The sequence below is a fragment of the Chanos chanos genome, chromosome 3 (assembly GCF_902362185.1).
Source record: "Chanos chanos chromosome 3, fChaCha1.1, whole genome shotgun sequence".
Taxonomy (NCBI): Eukaryota; Metazoa; Chordata; class Actinopteri; order Gonorynchiformes; family Chanidae; genus Chanos; species Chanos chanos.
In genome coordinates, this window is record NC_044497.1 from 8998760 (window position 1) to 9026592 (window position 27833).

Here is a 27833-nt window from a genome sequence, read left to right on the forward strand (position 1 = left end):
CTTTCCTCTCTGCTGTCTGTTTACTGCTGTGTATCACCTCTGTCCCTTAAAGGGTTTTTTTTGTGGTAGTACTACAGCGATGCTTGACCTGTAATTTAAGTTGGCTTTACATTTTGAAGTTGTGATCAGAGTAGGGGAAAATGAATATGGTAATGTGATGTACTGTAAAACAGGTCTGAGTTCTACCCTAATAGTGTGAGTAAGAATCTGTTTTTGATAGTAATGAATAAGTTCAGTAACTGTTGTATAAATGTTTACTGCCATCTAATTGTCTGTGCTGTTTCGACAGGCATGAGGAGAGTAAAATAAGGAAAGCTTACTTCCGACTGGCTCAGAAATATCATCCAGATAAGAACCCGGAGGGAAGGGTATGTTATAAGTTGTCTCTCTCTCTGTGTGTGTGTGTGTGTGTGTGTACTGAAGGCTATGGCTATTGTTTTACTATCGTGGTTGTTTTACTCCAGTGTGGTTAAACTGAGTGAAAAACAGAAAAAAAAAAAATACACCAAACTGACTGAGCCTCCCGTTTGTGTTCAGGATATGTTTGAGAAGGTGAATAAGGCCTACGAGTTCCTGTGCACCAAGTCAGCCCGTATTGTGGATGGCCCCGATCCGGAGAACATCATCCTTATCCTGAAGGCCCAGAGCATCCTGTTCAACAGACACCGCCAAGGTTTCTCCACACTCCGCATCGGCACAGCCGCTTAAGAGACTGTCTTTAACTTAGATCTCCCTCCTCTGTTCCGAATTTATGCCTTCAAACTGTTTCCCCTTTCTCTCACCTCACAGAGCTGGAGCCGTATAAGTACGCAGGTTACCCCATGCTCATCAAAACGATCACCATGGAGACGGGCGACGAACAGCTCTTCTCCAAGACCTCGCCCTTGTTGCCGGCGGCGGCGGAGCTGGCCTTTCACACGGTCAACTGCTCCGCTCTCAATGCGGAGGAGCTACGCAGAGAGAACGGCATCGAAGTGAGTCAGCGAAGACACATTGACTCATCTGTGTTTAACACTGCTTAAGTGAAGCAAAGAGGAGGATTAATATGGAACTACCGAATTAGACAGAAGGCATGGACAGAGCTGATGCCAAAATTTCTGTCAATCCTTATGGCTAAAATATAAATGATCTGATTCTTGAAGAGTCTAGCATTTTCTGTGATCTCGTTCTCGTGGCTAATTGGTTCTCCCACCCCTGTCAGGTGCTGTTGGAGGCTTTGTCTCGCTGTGTGGCTGTACTTACCGCCTCCAGTAAGCCTGATGACATGGCTGTACAGGTAAGGCTAACCTGACCACGCTCGTACCGTTACCACTGGGCCATAGGTCACGTTAACCCGGTGTGCCCAATGGTGCAGCCTTTTTACTGGGTGATCCTTAAGGAAATCAGAACAAGATGTGAACTTTTTTATAAATATGTCTTTAATTTATAGCCTTTCTGTTATGATCCACATTGCTTTTGTCAATGTTTTGTGGCATTTATGAAAAAAGTGAACATTTTTGGATAAAATAGATCAGATCTTTGTGATGGTCTTAAATGTATCAGTACTTTTTACCTTTGGCATGAACACCAGGCTGGTCTTAGTATTCCACTCATTACTATTATTAGAGAGAGAGCTAGTGACTGGTGACTCAGTGGTAAAAGGAAAAGCATGATCAGAGCCAGACTGAAATCCAAGCTGGAGCTGTGCATGTTGCCACGGTAACTACGCCGGTAACCGTGCATGTGTGTGCGTGTGTGTGTGTGTGTGTGCGCACCTGTCTTTTGTAGGTGTGCGGGCACATCTGCAAGTGCTACAGTGTGGCAGCTCAGTTTGAGGAGTGCAGAGAGAAAATCATTGAGCTTCCCAACATCATCAGAGACATCTGTCATATACTCTACTATGGCAAGGTAAGACAAGCCAGCGTGAGGCCGACACCTACAGATGGGCACGTATTAGCTGTTTGTTTGTTGATACAAGTATACGCTACAGCAATGTGTATCAAACTTTAACTTTCACTGATGAACTTTCAGTAATAATCTCGCACAAGGGAGAACTTATAGGAATGAATCCGGTAGCCATAAGAGGCATATTAAAACAGTATACTTCGTAAATATAAACAGTGTTTTTATGTGTACTTTGCAGGATTTGTGAAGTTTTGATTAAAAAAAAAAAAAATGTTTTTCCTCTTGCGTCAGGGTCTTCCGCGGGCAGCTGCGTTGGCGGTGCAGTGTGTGAGCTCCTTCGCCGTCGACTTTTTCCTGCAGACTCATCTGTACCACGCAGGGGTGCTGTGGCACCTGCTGGTTTACCTCTTCAACTATGACTACACCTTGGAGGAGAGTGGGGTTCAGGCCAACCAGGAGACCAATCAACAGGAGGTGTCCAACAGCTTAGCCAAGCTCAGCCTGGTAGCGTTGGCCCGGCTCGGGGGCTACGGGACCATGGCCAACCCAGAGGAGGGTGCAGGAGGAGAGGCCAACGGAGGAGAGACAGCTGGCCCACCTCCTGAAAACCCTAACATCAGGAAGAGCTTGGCCGCAATGCTGACTCCCTACATTGCTCGTAAACTGGGCACCAGTACGCCAGCAGAGGTGAGAGAGGGGGAGAAAGAAATGGAGGAAACAAGGATATATGTTCCAATCAGTTTGATCAAAATGAATTAAAAATGGAAAAGCTGCTCAGTTATCTGTAACGTTATCAGCGTATGATTATCCGTTAAACCACAAGGATCGTTTTCAAATCCCGCTCAGACGGTACACATTTGTGCAAATATGCTGAACATTTTTTCTATGATTTTATTTTCGTTTTGCTACGTTTTTTTTTTTTTGATAAAACACTCGTCGCCTCCAGACTCCAGGTCCGTGGTTTCTGTAGACAGCAGGCATAACCGTACCCTTCCCTTTGTTACTTTCAGGTGTTGAAATTGTTGAACAGTAACTCTGAGAACCCATATCTGATCTGGAACAATGGGACACGAGCGGAGCTGCTGGAGTTCCTGGAAGCTCAGCAGGAGAGCAACATCAAGAGGGTGAGAACGAGAGGCTGGAGCCAAGTTTGGTTTTGCCAGAGATCTGAACACACGATCCCTTCAATGCACAACACTTTTCTCTGTGGTTTTTTTTTGTTTTGTTTTGTTTTGTTTTGTGTCTTACAGCGCTGACTTTCCTGTATTTGGTTTATACTGAACTCCCTGTCTCTCTCTCTCTCTCTCTCTCTCTCTCATTTTCTCCCTCCTTTCTCCCCCCCCCCTCTCTCTGTAGGGCGAGTGTGATAAAAGTTTTGGTGCTGAGTTTGTGTTCAGCGACCACGGGAAGGAGTTGATCGTGGGAGAGATTTTCGTCCGAGTTTATAACGAGCAACCTGCGTTTCCCCTGGAGGTGAGAAATACTGATCAAAGCCCATTCTACACACGCCGGCAATTCGTCCTTATGGGTTTTGTGATATTTCCCTCGAACATTGTGGGCAGAAACCATGTTCTGTTTTGAAAGGGACATTTGAAACAGTCGGACATGTGATGACTGTGGTGTTTTCGTGTCAGTTCCCTAAAGCTTTTGCGGCCAGTCTGCTGGACTACGTGGGCTCCCAGGCCCAGTACCTGTACACCCTGCTGGCCATGACCCAGACCAACAAAGTGGAGTCACAGCAGCATGCCCAGAGACTGCGCTGGGCCGAGATGGCCCTGGAGGCGCTACGCAATGTCATCAAGAACAACCCAGGTAACACACGCAGGGAGGAGTCTGTCAACACTGTTACCACACACACACACGCAATGTCATCAAGAACAACCCAGGTAACACACGCAGGGAGGAGTCTGTCAACACTGTTACCACACACACACGCGCAATGTCATCAAGAACAACCCAGGTAACACACGCAGGGAGGAGTCTGTCAACACTGTTACCACACACACACGCGCAATGTCATCAAGAACAACCCAGGTAACACACGCAGGGAGGAGTCTGTCAACACTGTTACCACACACACACACGCAATGTCATCAAGAACAACCCAGGTAACACATGCAGGGAGGAGTCTGTCAACACTGTTACCACACACACACGCGCAATGTCATCAAGAACAACCCAGGTAACACACGCAGGGAGGAGTCTGTCAACACTGTTACCACACACACACACGCACACACACACGCGCACACACACAAACAATGATGGGTCTGTCAACACTGTTATCACACACACACAGGGAGGAGTCTGTCAACACTGTTACTACACGCACACAAGGACGAGTCTGTCAACACTGTTATCACGTACACACAGGGAGGGGTCTGTCAACACTGTTACCACACACACACACAGGGACGAGTCGTCAACACTGTTACCACACGCACACAGGGAGGAGTGTGTCAACACTGTTACCACACACACAGGGAGGAGTGTGTCAACACTGTTACCACACACACAGGGAGGAGTCTGTCAACACTCTCACCACACACACAGGGCAGAGTCTAGTAATACCACCATAGACAGGGAGAAAGATATTAACACAGGTACCACACTCAGAGAATGATACATTAACACCACTGCTCCAGTAGTTTCCAGATATCACAGTGATGAACAGTATCTGAATTGATTTAATAACTCATGGGTAAAGAGCTGTGAAATGAAGGCACACAACAGCATTACCTCGAACAGAAGGATGACTTTACCCTCGCTGTTGAGTACTTACACGTAGCTCTGCGTCCCGAAGGTTCAGAGACAGAGTGCATCGGCCACTTCAAGCTCCTCTTCTCCCTGCTCCGAGTCCACGGGGCGGGCAAGGTCCAGCAGCTGGCTCTGGAGGTACTGAACCACTCAGTCACTCGCAAACATCAAGTCCACACCAACTAGTGGAATATCAGTGTCTGATAAAGGAATAACACTAAGCGGAGATTGCCATTTCCACATTAGCCAAGTCCATTAAATGAACCTAATAGTGAATTTCAAGATAGAAATGTTGTGGTTTGCTGTTATTTTTTTCCACTGTATGTTTAATAGAAACAGATATATAAATACATACAGTTGTAAATCAATAAAAGCCGTGTGTTAGCTGATTTATAACATATGCTCATTTGCACAGTTCATCCCTAGATAGGCTTTCATTATTAAAAACAGATGCAAATAAAACAGACCGTGATACTGTTGCTCTGTGAGGCCGTCTCTTACAATGCAAAAAAAATGCAAAAATAATTAAATAGTTTGCACTAAATGTGGTTACATTACATCACATTACACATTGCATGTACTATTGCATATACATGCAGCCTTTGAAAACATGTATTTCCTGTGTGCATGTCCTCTCTGAAGATGATTTCATTCACGGTGATCATTTTCACTCTTAGGTTATCAACACGGTGACGTCCAATCAGGACTGCGTCAGTAACATTGCTGAGTCTTTGGTGCTCTCCAGTCTGCTAGTGCTGCTTCACTCCTTACCTTCCAGTAAGATCCATTCTCATATCTCCCTCACTGCTCCCACCCGCTCTTTCTCCTCACACAGAGGAGCTGGTAATACTGTGTTTTATTCATCCATCTGTGTGTGTGTGTGTGTGTGTGTGTGTGTGTGTGTGCTTTCTACAGGTCGACAGCTGGTTCTGGAGACCCTGTATGCTTTGACTTCCAACACCAAGATTGTTAAGGAAGCCATGGCCAAGGGTGAGTTTGTCTCTTGTGTGGATATAGCATAGCTTTTTCACTTTCTCTCACACACACACACACAGCTGTATACATGGCCGTCCTCGAGTTTTTCAGTTAGAATAATCCCTCTGTTCCTCTGCTTTGTCTTTCTCTATGTCCCCCCCCCCCCCTCCCCCTCTCAGGTGCTCTCATCTACCTGTTGGATCTTTTCTGTAACTCCACCCACCCTCAGGTGCGCTCTCAGACCGCTGAGCTCTTCTCCAAGATGACTTCAGACAAACTCGTGGGGCCAAAGGTAAAGCACCACACACAGAAAAGGAGAAAATGCACAGGGTCTCTCATGTGTCGTCTGCCAAGTCTTCTGAAGCAGCTACAGCTAAAGCATGCTGAATTATATATATATATCAGTGTGTAAATCTGACATTTTTGCTCTCTCTCCCTCTCCCTCTCTCTCTCTCTCTCTCCCTGTGTCAGGTGCGTCTGACGCTGATGCGTTTCCTGCCCGGTGTGTTTATGGATGCCATGCGGGATAACGCCGAGGCGGCCGTCCACATATTTGAGGGGACGCACGAGAACCCGGAGCTCATCTGGAACGACAGCTCCCGAGAAACTGTCTCCACCACCGTCAGAGAAATGATGCTCGAGTAAGACTCCATCTGACTCCACCTTTCACTCAGTCTCTTCACAATCACACGTGAGACATTCGTCTGTTCATCAGTTTAGGCTCTCGGTTTACCTTTGTCTCTGGTCTCTGCAGACATTTCAAACAACAGAAGGATAATCCTGATGTCAACTGGAAGGTACGTTTCTCTGAAGACGGTGATTTAACATAATGCGCTCGTACGGTTAAATACATTATTCTTTTTTCTGTAGTGTTTCCATACGACATGAAATCAACTCTATTTTTCAGCTGTGACATAATGGCCAGTCTGCTTAGAGCGGCTCATTTACAATATGAACCTTAATGCAGTCGTAATGTGTTAGGTGACTTTATCCACGTATTTATCTTTTTGGATGTGTAGCTACCAGAGGACTTTAAGGTTGCGTACGGGGCAGGACAGGGAGAGTTGGAGGTCGGCGGCGTGTTCCTCCGGATCTTCATCGCTCAGCCCGGCTGGGTGCTGCGTAAACCCAGAGAGTTCCTCGTGTCCCTCCTGGAGACCCTCACCGAGCTGCTGGAGAGGAACAACCCCAATGTGAGTGCGCACACCGGGGCTGTAAGCATTCAGCCAATCAAATCAGTGCGTCAGGCTTAATGTTTACAGTGCCTCAGCACCGTTTCAGGCAGCGCGTATCAGGCAACGGCTAGGAGAAAATGGCAGCGAAATGGTTACGGGTGTCTCTGTATCAGTGGAGTCTAATGCAGCATAGGTGTTTCTTTTCATGTTATCAGGTTATTAAAATTTAAAATTTCCTTTCACACCAGGCACTTCTCTCTCTCTCTCTCTCTCTCACTCTCTTTCTCTCTCTCTGTCTATGCTCCTCTCTCTCTGACAGTCACTGGAGTCCTCCCACTTTTCAAAGGAAAACACTGCTTTTCCCCGTTGTTGAACTTGTCGAATGGAGAGAGTCATGTCAAATGTTGAGGGACGGAGAATAATTTTACCATGTACCGGCTGAAGTCCGCAAACATTGCTCACTGATAAAAGAAGGATTGAAATATTATTTGAAATTGACGGATGTTTACAATCTGTTAGGAAACATGCATTATAACAAATGAGATTACAAATACAATGGTCCTCAAAATATAAAGGAGCCCATCATAATGTAACTTACATTCTTTCTCTCTCTCTCTCTCTCTCTCCTCCACAACCGAGTTCTGTTGATTTATGTCTTCTAGATTTTTTCTTGGAGTCAGTGTCAGAAATACAGTAGAATGAAAACTGAACTGTTTACACTCTGTTGAACTACATTGCATCATGTGGTATGACACCGCATTGTATCGCATGGAAACAGGACTAAATCATATCGTATTGAACCGTTGGCTGTTTAAAATGTATCTCTCATGCATCGAATCGTTGATTACATATCATGTCGGTCTCAGAAGGAGAGACACACCCCTAGTACAAACACACTTGCTCTCTCACTTTCTCTTTCTTTTCATTGCAGGATTTTTTACATTATAGGTACATGCGATCTGTATATTATATAAGCTGTGCGCATTCATGTGCACCAAAACAAAACATATATTGTGAACTTTACTCTAGAGGAAACCACTGGCACTTGTGCATATGCGAATAATTTTCACAGCAAGAAATTATTAAATTATTCAGGCAAGTCGAGAATTCTGAAACAGCCTGTTTTTCTTCTCTCTCTCTCTCTCTCTTCCTTTATCTCTCTCTTTCCTCTCATTTTCTTGCTTAGGGAGAAGCCTTGGAGACGGTTACCACGGCAGCAGTCTGTCTGTTCAGCACACAGACTCAGTTGGCTGACCAGGTTCCTCCTCTAGGTCACCTACCCCGTATCCTAGCAGCACTCAACCACAAGAACAACGCTGTGCCTAAAAGCTCCATCCGCCTCATCCACGTGCTCTCTGACAATGAGGTGAAACCGCTGTTCACACGGAATTCATACACACACACACACACACACACACACACTCACAAACAGCCACACACCACCCACAGTCTGTCAGTTAAAGAATGTGGTTTATCGATTAAGTGGTGATGTGTCTGCTAATTACATTGTCAACATCTGTTTATGTATCTGTCTGTGGCCTCATACTGGTGTGTGTGTGTGTGTGTGTGTGTGTGTGTGTGTGTGTGTGTGTGTGTGTGTGTGGATGTGTGTGTAGTTGTGTGTAAGGGCCATGTCGGCACTGGAGACCATTGGGCCGTTGATGAGTGGGATGAAGATGAGGGCAGATATGGCAGGGTTGGCCTGTGAAGCTCTAAACCGCATGTTCCAGAAAGAACAGACTGAACTGGTGGCTCAGGTAGGATTTAACCCCCCCCCCAGTTTATGTGTAGGATTTAAACCCCCCATACTCCAGTTTATGTGTGTTCTCCCTCTTTCAGAGCTAATAGCTATTTCTTCTCAATTTATCTATTTTGTTTGTCTGCCTCTGGGTGTGTGTGTTTGGGTGGGTGTGTGTGCGTGTACGTGTGCGTGTGCGTGCGTGTGCGTGGTTGGCGTGTGCATGTTTGTGCGTGTGCGTTTGTGTGTGTGTGTGTGTGTGTCCATGCTTGCATGTTGATAGGCCCTGAAGGTAGATCTAGTGCCCTACCTGCTGAAGCTGTTAGAGGGAATTGGTCTGGAGACTCTGGATAACCCCTCTGCCACCAAAGCTCAGATCGTCAAAGCACTCAAATCGATGACGCGCAGCCTACAGTACGGAGAACAGGTACCACAGTCAGCACACACACATACACATACCTTTATTACACAGGATTTCTCATACTGAAACATTTTACCTGCCGATCTGTGTGGGAGGCAACTGCAGACACGCTTCCTCTCTCTCAATTATGCGGTTGCTGTTGTATAAAACAAATATGCATAATTATCATAAACATGCAAACACTCAGCTTGGTATCTCAAAGTACCACGTTTTGTATATACACAGAATTTCAAACACTTCGGCTCTTATATAACCATACATTAGCCCGTATGGGTAGGACATGCACACACGCAAACACGGATCTACCTGTGGAGAATGCTGGTATCAGGGTGCTGTGTTGTTGCAGGTGAACGAAATCCTCTCTCGTTCCACTGTGTGGAGTGCCTTCAAAGACCAGAAACACGACCTCTTCATATCCGAGTCCCAAACTGCTGGCTACCTGACAGGTACTGCCATCAATCACACACACACACACACACACGCACACACACACACGCTCTCCTGCACTCGCACACCTCCGTTCTTTAACTTTCTGTCCGTGATCCATCAAATATATACCCACATACACAAACACACACACACACACACACATATGTCCACTGTTCTCAGACTAATAGGGAACAGAGCTCTATAAGTTGATGGCTCATTACCCAGGCACTTGCCTCCTGGCCCATCAACCCTCTCCTGTCACGGACCCGCGGCCAAATTTAGAGCCTGCTCTGTCCTCCGAGCTCCCTGTTTGTACTTCCTGTGCTTTGCTTCCTCTATCTGTGCAAATTTCCATCTGGCTTTCTCCTCTTTTTCTCTCTACCCTCCTATCCCTCTCTTCCTTTCCTCTTCCCTCTCAGGTGTGTCCACTCCGTCTCTCCTGGCAGCCAGCAGTCCTTTGCGAAGTGGGCTCTAGTGGCCCCTCAGGGGCCTTCCCTGCCCTTCTCTCTCTTATATTGACACAGGTAGATGTTACCTGCCTTTTTCTGACACTTCCCGGCCTCGCTGTCTCTGCCCGTTGTTTTCCATTAACCGTTTCCATTTCCACCTGCTGTCCTTTAGAATGGAGCAATCGCTCAGTAGATCTTAACGGGTCTCCTGTCTTTGGGTTACTTCTGTCATTCATTTTGTAGACCTCTCATTTCCTGATGGGACAGATTCATCCAACTCTGCCAAATGTGGATGTGATTACACAACACAATGGAACGAGACTCTTTTGGCATGCAACAGGGCATTTGATCCAAGTCAGAAATATAGCAGAATTGCTCTCAAAAATAAGCAATATCCGATTAAAAATCTCTGACAGTTTACAATGCGAAGGCAAAGAGATTCCTTTCGAGAAGAGAAAAAGTGGTCAGCAGAAAAACTGCCCTTATTAAAAATGACCAGTTAAACCAAGAGCTGTTATACACAGAGCTGAAGACTAAAAGCATCATTATATTCATCAGACCTCTGTCTGCTCATCAGTAACACAGATGTAGTAATATGGGAACCATTGCCATACAGGTTCCACTTATTCATGATCACATCACATTCATTATCACTGTACATTTTTTACACTTAAAAACGAGGTTTAACACCAGTGGTAACAGTAGAAAGTAAAATAGTTAGTGATACACCGTAAATCTTGTTAGGTCCTTTTGTGAATTCATTACATTCATTATCATATATCATCATATATTAGCATTTCTTTGTCACTCTCTGATGATAATTGTGTGTGTGTGTGTGTCACGTAGGCCCGGGAGTGGCGGGCTACCTGACAGCGGGCACAGGTGCCACGGTGATGCCCACCGCACCACCCCCAGTGGACAACGACATCGGAGACCTGGGCTGAAAAACTGACCCATGCACTGAAAAGACAGACAGACAGACAGACAAACAGTAGTGCTCCGGCACTCACACTCTCCTGCGGCTCTGAAAGCAGTGGACACAAGAGACTTCTCAGCTCCCAGAAAGGAAGAGAAAAGAGAAGGAGAGAGAGGAGGGGGGGAAAGAGGGATGGTTCTCACCGCCCCTCACGAACCGTCAACAAAAAGGATTGTTTCCATACCCTCAAAAATGTTTGCCTCCTTCCTCAACAGCACTTACAATCTTTAGACTTCCCCCTTTTTTTCATTTTGTTTAGTTTTCTTTCTAATCAGTGACGGCACTTTTTTTCACCCCTATAATGCTTTACTTGATTTGGGCTGAAGAAAATAGTGTACTTTCATTTGATTTCATTTTTTTTTTTTTTTTTATAATTATTATTATTATTCTTTTGTGAGAGGGGGTGAAGAACAGAAAAATGAAGATTGCTGTAGTATTGGACCAGGCTGCTCTTTTACATCTGCCCTCTTTCTCATAGAGTTTGCAAAGAGAGTGTTCAGCCCCTGAATTTGTTCCCTAGACTCAAATGACTCCTTATCTTACCAAACGACGGACTCTCGCTAGTTTACAAGACCGCAACCCTGTCACACAAATTACTGTTTTGATTTTTTTTTTTTTCTTTTTTTTTTTGTATCTGTGTTTTAAAACATTATATGGAAATGGTTGAAGAGAAAGCTTAAGAGGAAACATATGTGGAGGAGCCTTGAAGGCTCTGATGGTCTCTGATGGTCTCTGATGGTCTCTGATGGTCTCTGATGTCCTTGTGCCTTTTGCTCTGAGAGGGCAGTGCACTGGCTGTAGTCTGCATAGAGTTGTGTTCTCCTTTTTTTCTGTGTGTGTGTGTGTGTGTGTGTGTCTCACACCCCATACCCTGTCTGTCTTCCTCCTGTTGTAATCCCACTCCATACTGACTCCCTTGCATATTTTGTCCCTCTCTCTGTCACTATCAAGGAACTCTCTCTCTCTCCCCCTTGTTTTTCCTTCCCCCAGAATGCAAAAAGCACTAGAATATTTATACCCATTTCAATAACGACCTTTACCAACTGAAAATGCGCTTTGGAAAAGGACACCAGAGAAATGATACTGACTGATTAAAATCTATGTGAAAGACTAGTGCAATTGTGAAATGTTCTATGTAATATGCCGTATATAAACTTTCTATATTGAATGTACATTAAAAAAAAAAATAAATCAGTCACACTTGTACATAAAATTTTAAAAAATAAAAGGGAACCCACAGTGTTGTTTTTATCACATCTGGTCTTTTGGTCATGAAAGTATAATTTTGTAAGTAAAAATGAGTTGTAGTCATCATCCCTTCAGAAGAAAAACAATCCATATTTAGTTTTTCGTTTGGAATGTATTACCTTTAATCACAGACAATAAGGAAGTGAATGGAACAAGGGAGTATTGATTTCTTAATCTCATTAGGCTAATAATACAGGATTTTAGTGATAACCACAGAGAGGCTGTGTGTTAAAAGGGCATTGTCCTAGTCGGAAAGGAAGAAATCATTACTTTCTGACTGATTAATTATACGAGGAGAAATGTAACTGTTTGTGTTGACATAATTTTCTTTAATTCTCTAAGCAGTTCTGTGAACTGCCTAATACACGGTGTTAAGCGTTTTGGAATGGAAAGAATCAGAACAGACCACATATGGTTGTACGGCGGTCAATATTAGTATCCAGGGTACAGTGCACAAAAGATTCTGAAATACAGAACACGTCTGAAGCAGTCTGATTTCCTCCTGGTGAGCCACACTATTACACTTATAAATTATAGATCAAGATAAGCACAGTTTTAGCAAAATTGTTAAGCTATAACTCTTTCGGTGAATGTTGTCATCGCGTTCGTACATGATTAGAGAGACAATTTATGACTTGTAAGCTACCTATTGCTCCCACGAGAATGTGGACAGTAGGGGATCTCGTTCCACCAGTAGCTTAGTGCGTACTGACGAATGGAGCCTCAGAAGCTAAGGTGTCGCTGAGTCCCAACCAAGCTAGCTAGCCACAGTCAGTAGAGAAGGGTCGGAACAGAGCTTGACACAAGTGAACACACGTAGAAGAATGGTAAGGCGAAACCTTTTGCTATTTTTTAATTTATTCGCTAGTAGATCTTCAAAAGTGAAGAATGGAGCTAGGTAATTTGCTGTATTTCTTTGGGAAGCGTAACAAAAAATGTTTTATGAGGAAAATAGCCTGACTCATTGAATTGGGGGGCCATTTTGCAGCATTAGTTCGCTACCAAACTAATCTGCTAGCTAGGTTGATAAGTTCATATAGCACATATTTAACTGGGGAGGACGGTAGATACAGAAAGCCTTGGTATCTGTCAAACTCTAAGGCTACTATGTAAACGAGATTTACTGAATACAGATCACTGAATACTGGAATTTCTCCCGCGTTAGCGCTGTCTAAGGTACGTAAGTGTTAGCGAGGTGGCTAGCCTGAAGTCCACAAACCGCAAAGCTAATAATACCTTAGCGTTTGTAGATATTCATTTTATGAACAAAAGGATGGATGACGGAGATACGGTTTTCACCAGTATACAAAGATTTAACGCTTAAAACAAAGCGAACTGATCCCTCAAAACAGTCACAAGGTGCTAGAGTCGGCCCAAGGGAGGAAGATAGCCAATCCAGGGCACCAGTGTGTCAGGTCGTATTGAAACTACGTATGGAAACAGTGACTTGCAACCGTAACCGTTATAAAGACAGTAAGCTATGAGTCATATGTATGTTTTGAAGTCATCTTGTCTGAGCTTCGTTGTTTACGTACACAGCAAAAATGTAGCATAGCGATGTCTAAGTTTTCTGTTCACAGTGTCCAATAGGTAAAGTTTCTACTTTAGATAATCGCTCTATGCTGCAGTCCTCATGGAATATACTTTAAAGCTTATAGATCATCTCTGAGGGCTGTTCACATCTCAGACCAGGAGATAAAGAGACCACTTGAAATCGCGCATAGGTTGGCCTTTCCTAATTTTTTTTTCTTCTTAATTCACTAAATTGTAGTTGAAAACTTGAAAACAGCAGCGTAACCGGAATGCAAGACCTGTGTTGTCTTAGGGACCTGTTTCATGTAAACATTAGCCACAAGTCTCTAATGCTTACAATAACGTTGTTGTTTGACAAGAAATCTCACTTTATCATTTCAGACCTTTCCTTTTGAAGATGTGTGATTGTAATGAGCAGTAATTTTAAGCCACACTTAAGATGTGCGCTCTGTGATTTGCATTTCTTTCGTATGACAAATAAATGAAATCAAGTATGTTTCTGATTTCACTCAAGCTGCGTAATAGAAGACACTTCCTTTGACTCGTTCAGAGGAGATTAATACATTTGGCATTTAAAGCTTGAATAAGTTGTTGACATGGCCTCAGTTTGCCTGTGGTGATGTCTGTGAAATGGATTTTGCTTGGTAGGGTAAATTAGAGAGAAGTGGGTTTCCTCACCTGGAATGATCTCCGTTTTTGTATGCCAACAGCATAATGAGATATTTAGCTGAAAGGCTCGATTTTAAAATCGATCCAGAGAGAAGAGGTTGCCAGTCAGATTCCATCATTAGTCAGCGTTTGAGCATTAAAATGCCTCTGCTCTATTGGAGTCCTTCATTCAAAACATTATAATAAAGAAAGTCATAGGATTGCCTCTGATCTGCACCTTAATGCATTTTTTTCCATTGACTCTTGTTTGTCATGAGAAACCTTTTGAAAAAAGGCATGATTAGAATGACACAGGGTATTTTTAGTGTTTATTTAGTTAAAATCAGCCTCTCTCAAATCCACATAGGCTTTTTATTATTATTATTATTTTAGAAAGCAGGAAGGGTGTGGTAATGACAGTGTGAGGGTTAGGCCTGTTTATCATGCATTATCAGAAATGATTGGCATATGTTTCACTGAAGCGTTTATTAATACCAGATGACTAACAGAAACGGCAGAAGACGACATCTGGATTGTTTATTAGACTTTTGCTTTTTTTTTTTTTGCTTTTTTTTTTTTTTCAAAGAACAGTCTAGAAAAGCAAAGACATTAAAGTATTTGCCAGCCTGCTAAACATAAACATGTGCTGTACTCCACGTCCAGATATTAAACCTTGGCAGCATCACACTGTTAAATGTGGGCTATTAGGTCAGAGAGTCCAGCCCAGACCAAACTAATCAGATTAAATCTATCCGAATGCAGGTTGTTTGACCACATTTTTCCCACAGAGATTCAAAGAAGGTGATTTCATATCTTTAAAAAATGTACAACCTCAACAAAATAATAAGCATGAATTGTAACAGCATTGCCAAATCTGACAGCAAGTCATGATTAAACTGAAACTCCACAGGGATTGAGTTTCTACTGAATGTTTCTGAATGTCACGTTGATTTATAAGCCTCTTTGCCTATGGGGTCTGGACCAAAATGTTCAATAATATTTTGAGTAGAATGTGAAATAGCTATAGATTTTGTTTAGCTGATAGGTTGTCGTTTGTTTGTTACATCGCCAACACTGTGGAGGCTGTTTAGCTTTGGAACACACCTGGATGGAGAAACTTAAAGCGTCTCAGGTGTGATCGGCATGGCAGGACCAGACATGGTTTGTGAGTGAGTAGCCGGGGCCTCGGGCAGTAACGAAGTCATCTGGGAAGAGCAACTTTTGGCAGGAGTGTTTTAAGTTCAACAGCAAGACTATTATGTGTTTAAGAGCTGCCCTGCAGACAGAGGCCAGGATAGAGAGATTAAACTAGCAGGTAGTAGAATGACCTGACTGAGCGATCAGCTCTGTCGGCGTGGTTTTCCTCTGTCTCTCTCTCTCTCTCTCTCTCTCTCTCTCTCTCTCTCTGTGACATACATGTGTATGTACAGTGCAGCAGGATTAGAGGTCAGTGTCCTGGTCTTGTCTAAGCCGCCGGTCTCCTCCTGTCTGTGTCACAGTAAAAGCACTAGCATCTCCTGTCACTGGGCCTCAGAAACCCCCCTCACCAGCAGGAGATTCTTTAATGACACAGGCCGTTTGACTGAAAGACCAGTGCTGCGTTAGAATTACACACCAACAGCCTTATGTCTTCCTGAATGTTGTTTAATCGCTTCAGAAAGTAAACACGGACCTGACGTCGTGCTCGTGCGAATTGTGACTCATCTTGTTTACGTCGCTGGGTTATATGTCTCGTGTGCTTAAGTTTTTCCACTGTGTCTGCTAGGATACATTTGATTATGTATTACTCACCAGCTACTGGCTAATGTCTTTATTATGATTTTGTGTGGTCTGTCACCAGATCTCTGTAAACAAGCAGAAGTGACCGATGTGTTACTATCTATAGTCAAGGTAAACCCAATCTGGCTGCTCACATGTTCACATGCGCCAGACTCTCCACAAACATGCAGAGAGAGATGTACAGCGTATAGGAACATTGCATATATCAGTCTAAACAATGCCGGTTAGGTCTTATCCCGGGCTGTCACTCTCGTACTTAGACAGCCAAATGCTAGTCACTAAATATAAACCCCTGCCTGTCAAATCACATGAGCTTCACCGCCTCCCCTCTTATAACTTCTCCTCCCCCAAGTTTTTTGTGCACATTCAAGCAGAAACTTCTATTCAGGCTGTCCTCTTAACTGAGTTGCACTCGCTCGAAAAAGCAATTTTAAAAAGCCTCAGTTGTATGGAGAGGCTTTATTAACGGGACGTACTTGGCCGATAACATATTTCGCTCACATGGCTGAAGTACATTTCATGTCCTGCTAGCAATGAGTGGGAATGGCAAAGCACTTGAAAAGCTTCATTTCTGAGCTGTAGAAACAGAAGCACATCTCTGCTTCCCCAAGGCCTTCCGTATTCTCTCTCTCTCTCTCTCTCTCTCTGCCATGAGAAAACTCATCAAATGTAATGACACAAAGATTCAGTCAAAACTTGTTTCTTCATATCCTCATTTGTGTTTTCTCCCTCTCTCTCTGTCTCTCTCCCTCCTCACTCTTAGGTGACTTTGTGAAGAGCCGTTGGTTGGCTGGTGTTTGGCTGTGTTCATGCAGAATTACTAACAACGCCATCACAGGCTCTCGGAGAGAAGGCCTTCTCTGACTCTGAACTGAGGTTTTTCTGTATTCTGATCTTCATGGAGGAGTCCATGTGACTCGTCGCGTTTTTACCAGAGGAGCCGTCAGAAAGGATTACCGAAGTCGAGAGGGCCAGAGACAATGTCGTCCAATAGGAGTCAGAACCCTCACGGGTTAAAACAGATTGGGCTGGACCAGATCTGGGATGATTTGCGGGCGGGGATCCAACAGGTCTACACACGGCAGAGCATGGCCAAATCCCGCTACATGGAACTCTACACGTATCTTTACCTGCTGCTCTCTGCGTGGGGATTATAGGAGCTAGGAGAATTAAAGGCGGGAACAGACAGTGGCACCTGAGGACCAATAGAAATGCTCCGTTACATGGAGATAATGACAAGCTTTAAACTCCCGACGTAGTGTCGGCTTTATGGGAATCGTAATGGTTTTAACTTAAACGCTAGCCTGATTACCTTAAAGTGAGACTGGGCTAAAGTTTTCTGTGGGTAATCAAACGATTTTATCGTATGAGATTTGTTTGCATGCCTTGTTCTAAGGTACATTTGAAATCTGTTTGCATACAGACCGTATTTCATCTGTCTTTGGAAAGGCTCTTTGTGTGAACGCTGTATTCACAGACAGAGACACGTGTGTGACGTTCATGAATATCCTGTCTCGTCCTAGAGCTAACTCGGTCAGATACGAAAGGTTAATTGGCTGAGAGACTCGACAGGAGGTCCACAACAACAGTTGCCACGGTGCTGACTGGCCTCTAGGTGACTGTATAATGTCTACGCGGCCTAGAGTCTTTACCTCAGGAGACTTATGGAAGGCAAGCAGAATCCAGAAGTTCTGAGGAACGGTCTGTGAGGGTTTGCTTGTTTAAGGCTTCAATGCTTTTGCCTTTATGTGATCAACGTCCATCCATAGTCATCGTTCCTCAGAAATTTCTTACCAACGTGGATTTATCCTATGTGATGCGTTATTGTTTGGTTGGGATACATCATTTAACATGGAGCTGCAGAATATGACGTGTATGGAGATTTAAGCATAGAAATTTCTTCCTCTGAGTCAATCAAAAACAGGTCTAATATAAGTCAAATTGCATGGGTCAGTGTATCTCATGCATTGTTTTGCCTTCTCTTAGCTAACCACAAATCCTCTATGGGTGGTTAAATGCTTGACGTTTTCAATATTGAACTAATTCTGTCACGAGGATCCTCGATTCAGCGTGCTTGTCTCTCCATTGTGCCAGTTTAGTGTTTCACCCACTCCCTTTCCCCAGTGAGTTGGAGGCTGTAATTACATCGGGTGGATACAAACAGTCTTATAGTCTGCCTGTAGATCCTCACTAAATTTCCAAACTTTTTTTTTTTTTTTAAACATTTTGCTCTTCACGCGTGATGAAATGGAGATGCTGCCCCTAACACGTCCTGTTTCCGGTTCACTTAACTGCGTAAACAGTGTTGCAACACTGGGAGCAGATGACGGTGTCATGTGGTTAGGCTCAGAGTTCAGCTGCAGGTGTGACACCAGACGCTGAAAAAAACAGACTCACAAACATTCCCAGTGTCGTCATACGCGTGTCCTCGTAGAGTTTACAACGTAATGCCACAACCGCTGATACCAAACTCGATAAAGCAGCCGTGGGGAACAGCTTTAGAAATGACAGAACCCCACAAATAACCTCAGTTGGAGGTTTTTTGCAGATGGCTTTTTTTTTTTTATATATGCAAAGTTACAAAACTTTGTTTACTCAACATAACACACAGGCATGGTTGTTACAAACGGCGCTCTGTAATGCTGTGTGAGGACTGAGGGTGGAAAATTGCTGAAGAGTGTCAGTTCAGCGCTCAGATTTTGGCCAGGTCCGTGTGAGACCCCTTATTCACAGAGAGAGAAATCCTGCCTGCTCAGGTATCCTCACCCTGATTGTGTAACAGAGCACAGTGAGAAAGCTTTTCAGGTTGTGTGGGGAGGTCCTGTGAGTAGACCCAGCGGAAGGTTTCCACTAACCTTTGCTTACCCACGTGATTTGACAAACGAACAGCTTTAAGTGCATTTTAAAACCTTCAGAATCCTTCAGAGGGCAGTTTGTTAGGTTTTTTTTTTTTGTTTGTGTGTTTGTTTTCATGTAACAGCTTTTCTTTGAACTGCTGTATGTGGTCATCTAATTCTTATCAAGTTATGAGAGCGTTTGCTACCTTAAGAAAGAAGAAGCTGGACTTTAGACAAAAGAAACCCTTGTGTGCGTAGGTGTTTAAGACGTGGGTGTGAATGACTGAAAAGTCATTCACTTTGCATTCCATATGAAGCCCCTTATTTTCGAGATGAAGTCTGAATGTTTTGAGCTGGTGAGGCTGAGTAAAACATTCACTGAGGCAGATCCACCTGGTTCCTGTCAGTTATTGTTCAGTTCTTTTGGCCAAGCATGTTAAAAAAAAAAAAGAAGAGTCTCTGTGTTCTTCTGTTGAAATCCGTTTTACATATGCAGTCTTAAGTACAGTTGCTGGTGTTTGACAGTGAATTGGCATTTCTATCAGTTCTGTGAGAAGATGATGGTCCTTGTTTTTTTACCTTCTAATACACTACCTTAACTCAAAGCTCAGACATGTTTATAACTACTGTACGAGCGTACATCAATCCAACCAGGTCCGTGGGCCTGGTGCCCCCCCCTCCAAACCTTCTAAGAAGGCACCCACACCTGGGGGCGCTCAGTTTGTTGGACTTGAGCTCTACAAGAGACTGAAGGAATTTCTGAAGAACTACCTAACAAGTCTTCTGAAGGTAACTCCCTTCATTAAGCTACGACTTCCATCATTGAGAATCGCCTGCTGACTGGTGCAAAAACTTCCATCAGTTTATTGTAAGAAAAAGCTCAAGTTTAGTCATCTGAAGAAGCCTCCCATTGAATTCGTATGTTGTCCTTTAAAAAAAAAAAAAAAGTTGTCCACTTCTGACAAGTATCCTTTTGAAATGAACGCAGAAAGTGTTTTTGTGTCTTTAGTGTTGTGGCTGTGAATGTGTCTGACTTGTTGGCCTGGCTCTGCTGGCCCGGGTATTCCAGAGGGCCGTCACTAACGCCCTGGTTCTGTCTCCTGGCCCTGTCAGGATGGAGAGGATCTGATGGACGAGAGCGTTCTCAAGTTTTACACCCAACAGTGGGAGGACTACAGATTCTCCAGCAAAGTGTTAAATGGCATCTGCGCCTACCTCAACAGACACTGGGTCCGCCGTGAATGTGACGAGGGAAGGAAGGGAATCTATGAGATCTACTCCGTAAGACAGAGACTCCGCTCGCTCTCTCTCTCTCTCTCTCTCGCTCTCTCTCTCTCTCTCTCTCGCTCTCTCTCTCTCTCTCTCTCTGTTCTTGTCTTTCGTCTGGTTCACTTTGTGAGGAATGACTCTTTGTTTTTTGTTTTTTTTTTCTCTCCCTCTTCTTCTTCGTGATCAGCTTGCCCTGGTGACGTGGCGAGAGTGCTTATTCAGACCTCTGAATAAACAGGTGGGCATTTAGTTCATTTATCTTAGTATTTGGTATTTGCATTGCCCCCGCTCTCATTAATGCAGAAAACTGTTCATCTGAGTCCTACATCATATCATCACATCTAAGTCATATATATATATATATATATATATATATATATATAATGTGCACACACATGTTTATTTCTCCTCCCATAGGTGACAAATGCTGTCTTGAAACTCATTGAGAAAGAGAGGAACGGGGAGACCATCAACACCAGGCTTATCAGTGGAGTAGTGCAGTCCTATGGTAGGTGCTGTTTGATCTGTGGTTTCTAAGTTTTGCTGAATGATTTATGAGGATAAATTTTTTATTAAATCTTTTTGTTGAAGAAAAGCGGGACTGATTCCCAGCCATTGGAATATCATGCCACAATGTGGTTTGTCTCTTCCAGTTGAATTGGGTCTGAATGAAGATGATGCCTTTGCTAAGGGGCCCACGTTACCAGTGTACAAAGAGTACTTTGAAACCCAGTTCTTGGCAGACACAGAACGCTTCTATACAAGGGAAAGCACAGAGTTCCTCCAACAAAACCCTGTCACTGAGTACATGAAAAAGGTGGGTTATCAGTGCTGCCCCAGGGGGGGGGGGCAAAAATGACCCTTTCATTTTTGTTTGAAAACAAAGTTGCCTCACAGAGAATTTGTTAAGTTTTCACGGCACTTTGAATTCCCTGCCTCCGCGATAACGGCGCTTATTGAGTTTATTTCGAGCTTGTGTCTGTGTGTGTGTGTGTGTGTGTGTGTGTGTGTAGGCGGAGACGCGTCTGCTGGAAGAGCAGAGGAGGGTGCAGGTCTACCTTCACGAGAGCACGCAGGATGAACTGGCCAGGAAATGTGAGCAGGTTCTCATCGAGAAACACCTGGAGATATTTCATACTGAGTTTCAGAACCTTCTGGATGCTGACAAGAATGAAGGTGAGAGACAGCCCTCTGCTCTGGCCAGTTCTCTCAGGGAACTTCAATGTGGAAAATGGAATTGTATGGGGGGGTGTTTGTTTGTTTTTTGCCTTTGTCTCACTGGGTTTTTTTTTTGTTTTGTGTTGTTTTGTTTTTTCAAACGTATTACTTCAAATAAAATGTTCGTTCTGTCTTATTTTAGGAATGAGATTTTCTAAGAAAAGAAATGGAAAAAACTTGATTCCGTGTGGAGAACTCATTAAAAAAATTTGACATTCATAAATATTTCAGACCTCGGTCGGATGTACAACCTGGTGTCTCGCATCACTGATGGCTTAGGAGAACTGAAGAAGCTCCTAGAGTCTCACATTCACAACCAAGGACTTGCCGCCATTGAGAAATGTGGTGACTCCGCTCTCAATGTAAGTACTGCCATCGGTACAAGCACATGATGTGAGAGAAACATCATCAGTTTTCTAATATATACAGCAGACATGAAGGAACAGTGCTGTTCAGAGACTTGGACAGAAAACCAAGAGAAATCAGTTTGCTACACTCAGAGCTGCTGGCATGCCTACAGAAATTCAGACAGACTGTGTGCAGACATCTGAGGTAAAATTAAGCTCTTCGCACACATGATACAGAAAAACGGTTGAATAACATCACGCTATTTATTAACTTTATAAAAAAATTTTTTTTTTTTTTTTTTTACTGACACTTGTCCTCCCGCAGGGATAAGGATACTCGTACGGCTGAGAGCGGAATCAGGTGTTGCCTAGCAACGAGAGATCTCTGAGCTAACATCCTTGTAAAAATAAAGCTTTGTGTTTGTGCTTTAACCACTGCACCCCCCCCCCCCCCCCCCCCCCCCAGAGTTTGCCTGAAAGAGCTCGTTTAGTTTCATTGATCTCTTTGTTTCAAAAGTTGTTGAATACAATGAAAATATAAAAAACGGGAGACGACAGATCATGCGCGTCTGACATTTGAATGACATGGTAGTTAACATAAAGGCTGATGAAGACGTCATGAGTGCTTTGACTGGGGGCCAGACAGAGTCAGACGGTTCACAGCATGAGACCTGTCACGATTATGGCCTGATACGCAGGGCCTGTGTCATTGCTATTGTCCTACATTCTCTCCACCACAGTGAGATTTGTCTGTTAATGACATTTATACGTGACTGCGACCTCTGACCCCCAAATGAAGGCTACTGCCGAAATTTCACTATACTTAAATGAATAGTTTTGCTTTTGAGCCTGAGTGAGCAACAGTTTTTACTGGTTTTAAAAATGTCTTGCCCGCCATCGTACTGTTAAGAGTCGTGTTGCTTCTTTTTCATCTGGTGGAAAAAAAGGACAAGTGTATTTGAGAAATAATTCCACGGGTTCCTTTGTAGTGGATGTAGTTGTTGAGTAATGAGAAACAAAATTGAAATTCAGGTCTGTGGTAAAGCTTATTGTGTGCGTTAGCAATCACTGTCTAAACCAAAAGCATTTAACTGATGTCTCTCCCTCACTCCCGTCTTTTCGTGTTTTAACAGGATCCCAAAATGTACGTGCAAACAATCTTAGATGTCCACAAGAAATACAACGCGCTAGTCATGTCAGCGTTCAACAACGACGCCGGCTTTGTGGCAGCACTTGACAAGGTCAGATCTCCGTATCTGTCCTGTCAGAGCAGCTCCTCATCTTCTACCTGTCACTCCTGTGTCTGAATCACAGGATATTTATGGGAGGTTTTGGTTTTGACTAACGTCCCCCTGACCTTTGCTTTCTCCCGCAGGCCTGTGGCCGATTCATCAACAACAACGCGGTGACAAAGATGGCCCAGTCCTCCAGCAAATCACCGGAGCTGCTGGCCAGATACTGCGACTCCCTACTGAAAAAGAGGTGACTGTTTCCTCCGTCATACTCATTTCTCATTCGCTTTTGCTCCCGTCACTCAGAACCTGTAGGGTTTGAACAGTCAGAGTAATGTAAATACCAATTAAATGAACTGGGAGGAGATACAATGTTGTGTGGTCAGTTTGGAAATGTGAACTTCTTTTTTTCTGACTGGTGTAGTTTGCATAGCACTGATAGCTTGGGTGTGTCTTTCTTTTGTTAAGCTCAAAGAACCCAGAGGAGGCTGAGTTAGAGGACACCCTGAACCAAGTGGTAAGTTCCCTAAGGGTGGAGCTTCCTGCTGCTGACATCTGTGTAACTAGACTATTTCAAACAAATTAATGGCTACGGTCTACAAATTGCTATAGAGACAGAGTGAAATGATTTATGACTCAGTGCGATAAAGGAAATCATAGCCTTAAGTGTGAGTCTTCCTGTCTGGTCAGATGGTGGTGTTCAAGTACATTGAGGACAAGGACGTCTTTCAGAAGTTCTACGCCAAAATGTTGGCCAAGAGGCTCGTACATCAAAACAGCGCCAGTGACGACGCTGAAGCAAGCATGATCTCCAAACTGAAGGTCTGTCGTCGGTCTAGAAACTGAGTAATTGTGTTCATGTATGTACTGAACAGGACCACTAAATCGGAGAATCCAAATCACATTTCTGTGGTCTCTCCTGCCCAACCCCCCCCCCCCCCCTTCGGCCCAACAGCAAGCGTGTGGCTTTGAGTACACCTCTAAATTACAGCGCATGTTCCAGGACATCGGTGTCAGTAAAGATTTGAATGAGCAGTTCAAAAAGCACCTCTCAAACTCAGAGCCTTTGGACTGTAAGTGACCTTCAAACAGAATTGGACTGTTTCATTACATGGTACAGAATAAAACAAAATAATCCTGTTTCATCACATGGTACAGAATAACATAGCCTCATGGGTAATCAATCAGTTGATAAAGTCTTTTTTTTTTTTTTTTTATGTCTGAATAAAGCTTGACTGAAGCGAAATCAAATGCACCATATGATAAATTCTCTTCCCCTCTGTCATCTTCTTCTTTTTCTCTTTCTCAGTGGATTTCAGTATCCAGGTGCTGAGTTCAGGGTCCTGGCCCTTTCAGCAGTCCTGCACATTCGCTTTACCATCTGAGGTGAGGTACCAACCGAAAGCTGTGATTACTCAAAGCTTCTGTGTTGATTTATGTATCCTCTGGCTCTGTGCTACTGTTTATTATAGTCTGTCGCCATTTTCTTTTTCACTCTCTCTCTTTTCTCTCAAAACCACTCACAGTTGGAACGCAGTTACCAAAGATTCACAGCCTTCTACGCCAGCAGACACAGCGGACGCAAACTGACGTGGCTCTACCACTTGTCCAAAGGGGAGTTAGTCACAAACTGCTTCAAAAACAGATACACGCTGCAGGTTAGTGTTTTAAAACCGTAGCCCGGCTGAACCTGCAAAAACAACTGCAGTTTATTGCACGTAAAATAGACGTTTGGTTTTAAAGTCATGTTGTTTTGTGTCAAGGTCATGTGCACATTAGGGATGGGCAGGAGTACATGCGTGAATGAACGTTCATCGAATACATACATTTTTTCCTTTGAGATTGAACAGATGACAGTCATTTCAGAGACTGTGATTGGTTACAATGGCATTGGGGGCGGGAACTTACGATCCACTGAGACTGAACAGATGACAATCATTTCAGAGAGTGTGGAGCAGGAGCCTCTTCTAGGCCTAAACTGTAGTGCTAGCTATATGGCTCACAATGGCTTCAAAAGCACACAGTGATGTGTGGAAACACTTTGACAAAATTGAACAAAAACACAGTGCAGTGCACGTTATGCAGCACAAAACTGTCATATAACTCTACTACTAGTACAGTGCACCATCACCTCTTAATTAAACACATAATGTCGAGCGACAGCGAAGACTCTAGCCAGACACGAATAACGTCTTTTACTACAGTCAGACGGACGTGTGATGCTGGCAGAGTGGAGAGAACAACACAGCTAATAGCCAAAGATTTGCTGCCTCTAAATTTTGTTGAGGGGTCATTAGGTTCAGTAGCCTAACGTTCATGTTCAAGAAAATATTGTTGTTAAACTGTGAGGTTTAAATAAAATATCCAATTATCCAAAGTATGTCTTTATTTTAGCCCAAATTTTATTGTGTTTACTGGTGATTACACTCGTTACTGGATCAGTCGTTCCCATCCCCCCCCCCGGAATACGAGTACTTGCTCATTTTCTCTGTCGAGTACTCGAGCTGTCAGTGTGACCGCAGTGCACATCCTTAGTGTACATGCAGCTTACTCAGTGTCAGAGAAATGATGAACAAGACCACAGTATTCACTCCCTCAGCCCATTTCTGACTCACTCCCATATGCTGCACAGACATAAATACACACGACTAAAGAGGGTGCCTTCCAACAGTCGTCCCGATCTGTTTGCGATGTAATTAGTCATCAGTGTCCACTGAAGCATGTTTTAAAATGAGCATCACCTTTTAAAATAGTGAGTGTATTTGTCTGTGTAGGCATCCACATTCCAGATGGCCATCCTGCTCCAGTTTAACACAGAGAATGTGTACACCGTCCAGCAGCTGACCGACAGCACACAGATCAAAGTAGTAAGAACAGAAGCACTTACGATACATAGAGCTTATCTGACTGATCTGGCATCAGTCTGTTATTTAATGATGTACAACGTGGCTGCATTAGGATGTGGAAATACCTAAACCATAGTGATCTGTTTTTCTTATTAGTTGATATCTGTGATTAAGTAAATGAAAAGCTACAGTAGATTCAACACTAAAAAAAATAAATAAATAACAGTATGACAAATGAACTTGCGGTTTAATCTGCATTCCTTGCTTTCACAGGATATTTTGATTCAAGTTTTACAGATTTTGTTAAAGTCCAAATTGCTGGTAAGTGGGAATTCACTGATAAAAGTGATAAAAGCCACTGTAAGTGGTTTCCCTCTAATATTAATTATGTTCACTTTGTGTCTGTACAGTCTTTATATCTTACTATACTAGCTTCTATTCACTTTGTCTCACTTTCTCCTCTGTTTATTTCCCCCCTCCTTTCGGCTCATTTGACCATTCTGTAATGGAATAAGTAATGAAAGCTGATTAGAATTGCAGCAGTCGTCCCTTGAGCGGCGCGGATCCAAAACGACTCATTTTTCGTTTTCATTTGTTTTTGCAGGTCCTGGAGGACGAGAACGCCAACGTTGATGAGATGGACTTCAAGCCTGACACGTTGATAAAACTCTACTTGGGCTACAAAAAGTGAGGGCTTTAGCCTTTGACCGTGCTTACAGTGCCTCACTGTCTGTTATGCATGCTTTACATGGGTTTAACTGTTCCCATGTCCCATAAGGAACAGTGATATCCGAGCATTATCTGAGAGCTGAATTAATCAGTTGCTATAAAAGGAAAGGCTTTGAGGTGTAACACTGAGTATTGTGTTGGTACCGTGTACAGTAAGAAACTGCGGGTCAACATCAACGTGCCAATGAAAACGGAACAGAAGCAAGAGCAGGAAACCACACACAAGAACATAGAAGAGGACAGGAAGCTCCTCATACAGGCAAGACGGCAATCTGTCAGCTGTGGCATTTTCTAAAATTACCAAGGATGTAGAGACACATCTTACCCTTAACGTGTTGTAAAAATACCACGTTACGCATCAAGGTTTCTTAACTAGCATTTCGGAACTGTGTGTGTGTGTGTGTGTGTGTGTGCACAGGCCGCTATTGTCAGAATCATGAAAATGAGAAAGGTCCTTAAACACCAGCAGCTCTTGGCTGAGGTTCTGAACCAACTGTCTTCTCGCTTCAAACCCCGCGTCCCAGTCATCAAGGTAACACCACACACGCGCTCACAAAACCACGTCTCAATACGAATAGCTGAACTGCCAAACGTAGGTAATCACCCTCTCGTGTCGCTGCTCTAGGTGTAAACTAATATGTATGATTAATGTCTTTTCCAGAAATGCATTGACATCTTGATAGAGAAGGAATATCTGGAGCGTGTTGACGGAGAGAAGGATACTTACAGCTATTTGGCATAGACGTCTCCTTGTTCCAGTATTTTTTTTTTTTTTAAATGTCTAAGAAATAAATGTCATTTCTTCGACATTTGACCTTTGTCGTAAGGAACGAGTACGCGGCGCGGAACGGAACGGAACCAGCTGATAGGGGATTTGCTTCTCTAAATGTCACAGACTGCTGGATCTCCCTTTAAAAGTCCAGAGACTGGGAAAGCTGCCAGTCACTGTCCTGTATACTCCTATCTGACCTGCTCAGGATCGCCACTCACTTTTTGATATGTAAATATGGACTGGGGCCTCCCCCCCCCCTGTACAATATCGACACCCAGGTTCAGGGTTTGCATGCTACTGCCTCTCATTTAAAGAAGACTTATTCAAAGATAAATTGAACGGCTTTCAAAAGAACAGGAAAAAAAAAAAAAAGCCTGCCGCCTTTGTAAAAGGTAAAGCGGTTGTAGAGCGTGCACACTTAATGACACGAGATCCTGGATTAAAAATAAATAAATAAATAATCCAGTGGACGGCACTCTCGGAGTATAATCTTGACTAATTGGATCTTTAGAACGGTGTGAACCACATTGTTACCCGATAGAGAGAATCCATTTGTATAGTGGTCCATTTT

At 43.5% G+C, this 27833-nt stretch overlaps 2 protein-coding genes across 2 annotated transcripts in view; both read left to right on the plus strand.

Annotated features, from left to right (window-relative positions):
• Nucleotides 1–11075, plus strand: part of dnajc13 (DnaJ heat shock protein family (Hsp40) member C13) — a 38623-nt gene extending 27548 nt beyond the window's left edge. The window contains exons 35-55 of the mRNA XM_030768461.1: nt 290–368; nt 538–673; nt 790–974; nt 1202–1276; nt 1768–1887; nt 2176–2571; nt 2895–3008; nt 3241–3357; nt 3519–3696; nt 4688–4779; nt 5319–5418; nt 5557–5631; nt 5796–5908; nt 6088–6257; nt 6371–6413; nt 6636–6809; nt 7978–8157; nt 8408–8548; nt 8813–8956; nt 9297–9396; nt 10675–11075. Of these exons, the coding sequence (XP_030624321.1) occupies nt 290–368; nt 538–673; nt 790–974; nt 1202–1276; nt 1768–1887; nt 2176–2571; nt 2895–3008; nt 3241–3357; nt 3519–3696; nt 4688–4779; nt 5319–5418; nt 5557–5631; nt 5796–5908; nt 6088–6257; nt 6371–6413; nt 6636–6809; nt 7978–8157; nt 8408–8548; nt 8813–8956; nt 9297–9396; nt 10675–10772 (2830 nt within the window). The 3' untranslated portion in view covers nt 10773–11075. The remainder of the gene's footprint in view (nt 1–289; nt 369–537; nt 674–789; nt 975–1201; nt 1277–1767; nt 1888–2175; nt 2572–2894; nt 3009–3240; nt 3358–3518; nt 3697–4687; nt 4780–5318; nt 5419–5556; nt 5632–5795; nt 5909–6087; nt 6258–6370; nt 6414–6635; nt 6810–7977; nt 8158–8407; nt 8549–8812; nt 8957–9296; nt 9397–10674) is intronic.
• A 1591-nt stretch (nt 11076–12666) lies between these two features.
• On the plus strand, nt 12667–27721 carry cul1b (cullin 1b). The gene is made up of 22 exons (XM_030768684.1): nt 12667–12879; nt 16776–17132; nt 19461–19638; nt 19963–20130; nt 20306–20356; nt 20536–20626; nt 20772–20935; nt 21132–21294; nt 21568–21698; nt 22817–22924; nt 23059–23165; nt 23384–23432; nt 23606–23737; nt 23871–23988; nt 24225–24301; nt 24442–24573; nt 25690–25782; nt 26035–26082; nt 26366–26448; nt 26644–26749; nt 26909–27022; nt 27152–27721. The coding sequence occupies exons 2-22, from the start codon at nt 16993–16995 to the stop codon at nt 27230–27232; spliced, it is 2334 nt and encodes a 777-aa protein (XP_030624544.1). The 5' UTR covers nt 12667–12879; nt 16776–16992; the 3' UTR covers nt 27233–27721.
• Nucleotides 27722–27833: the final 112 nt, after the last annotated feature.

What these genes read in the sequence shown, in the direction of transcription:
- cul1b (XM_030768684.1), top strand. Translation starts at nt 16,993, where the DNA reads ATGTCGTCCAATAGGAGTCAGAACCCTCACGGGTTAAAACAGATTGGG. An exon ending in GAATCTATGAGATCTACTCC is followed by an intron (nt 20,131 to 20,305) that starts GTAAGACAGAGA and finishes CTTCGTGATCAG; the next exon opens with CTTGCCCTGGTGACGTGGCG. An exon ending in TTGTGGCAGCACTTGACAAG is followed by an intron (nt 22,925 to 23,058) that starts GTCAGATCTCCG and finishes TTTCTCCCGCAG; the next exon opens with GCCTGTGGCCGATTCATCAA.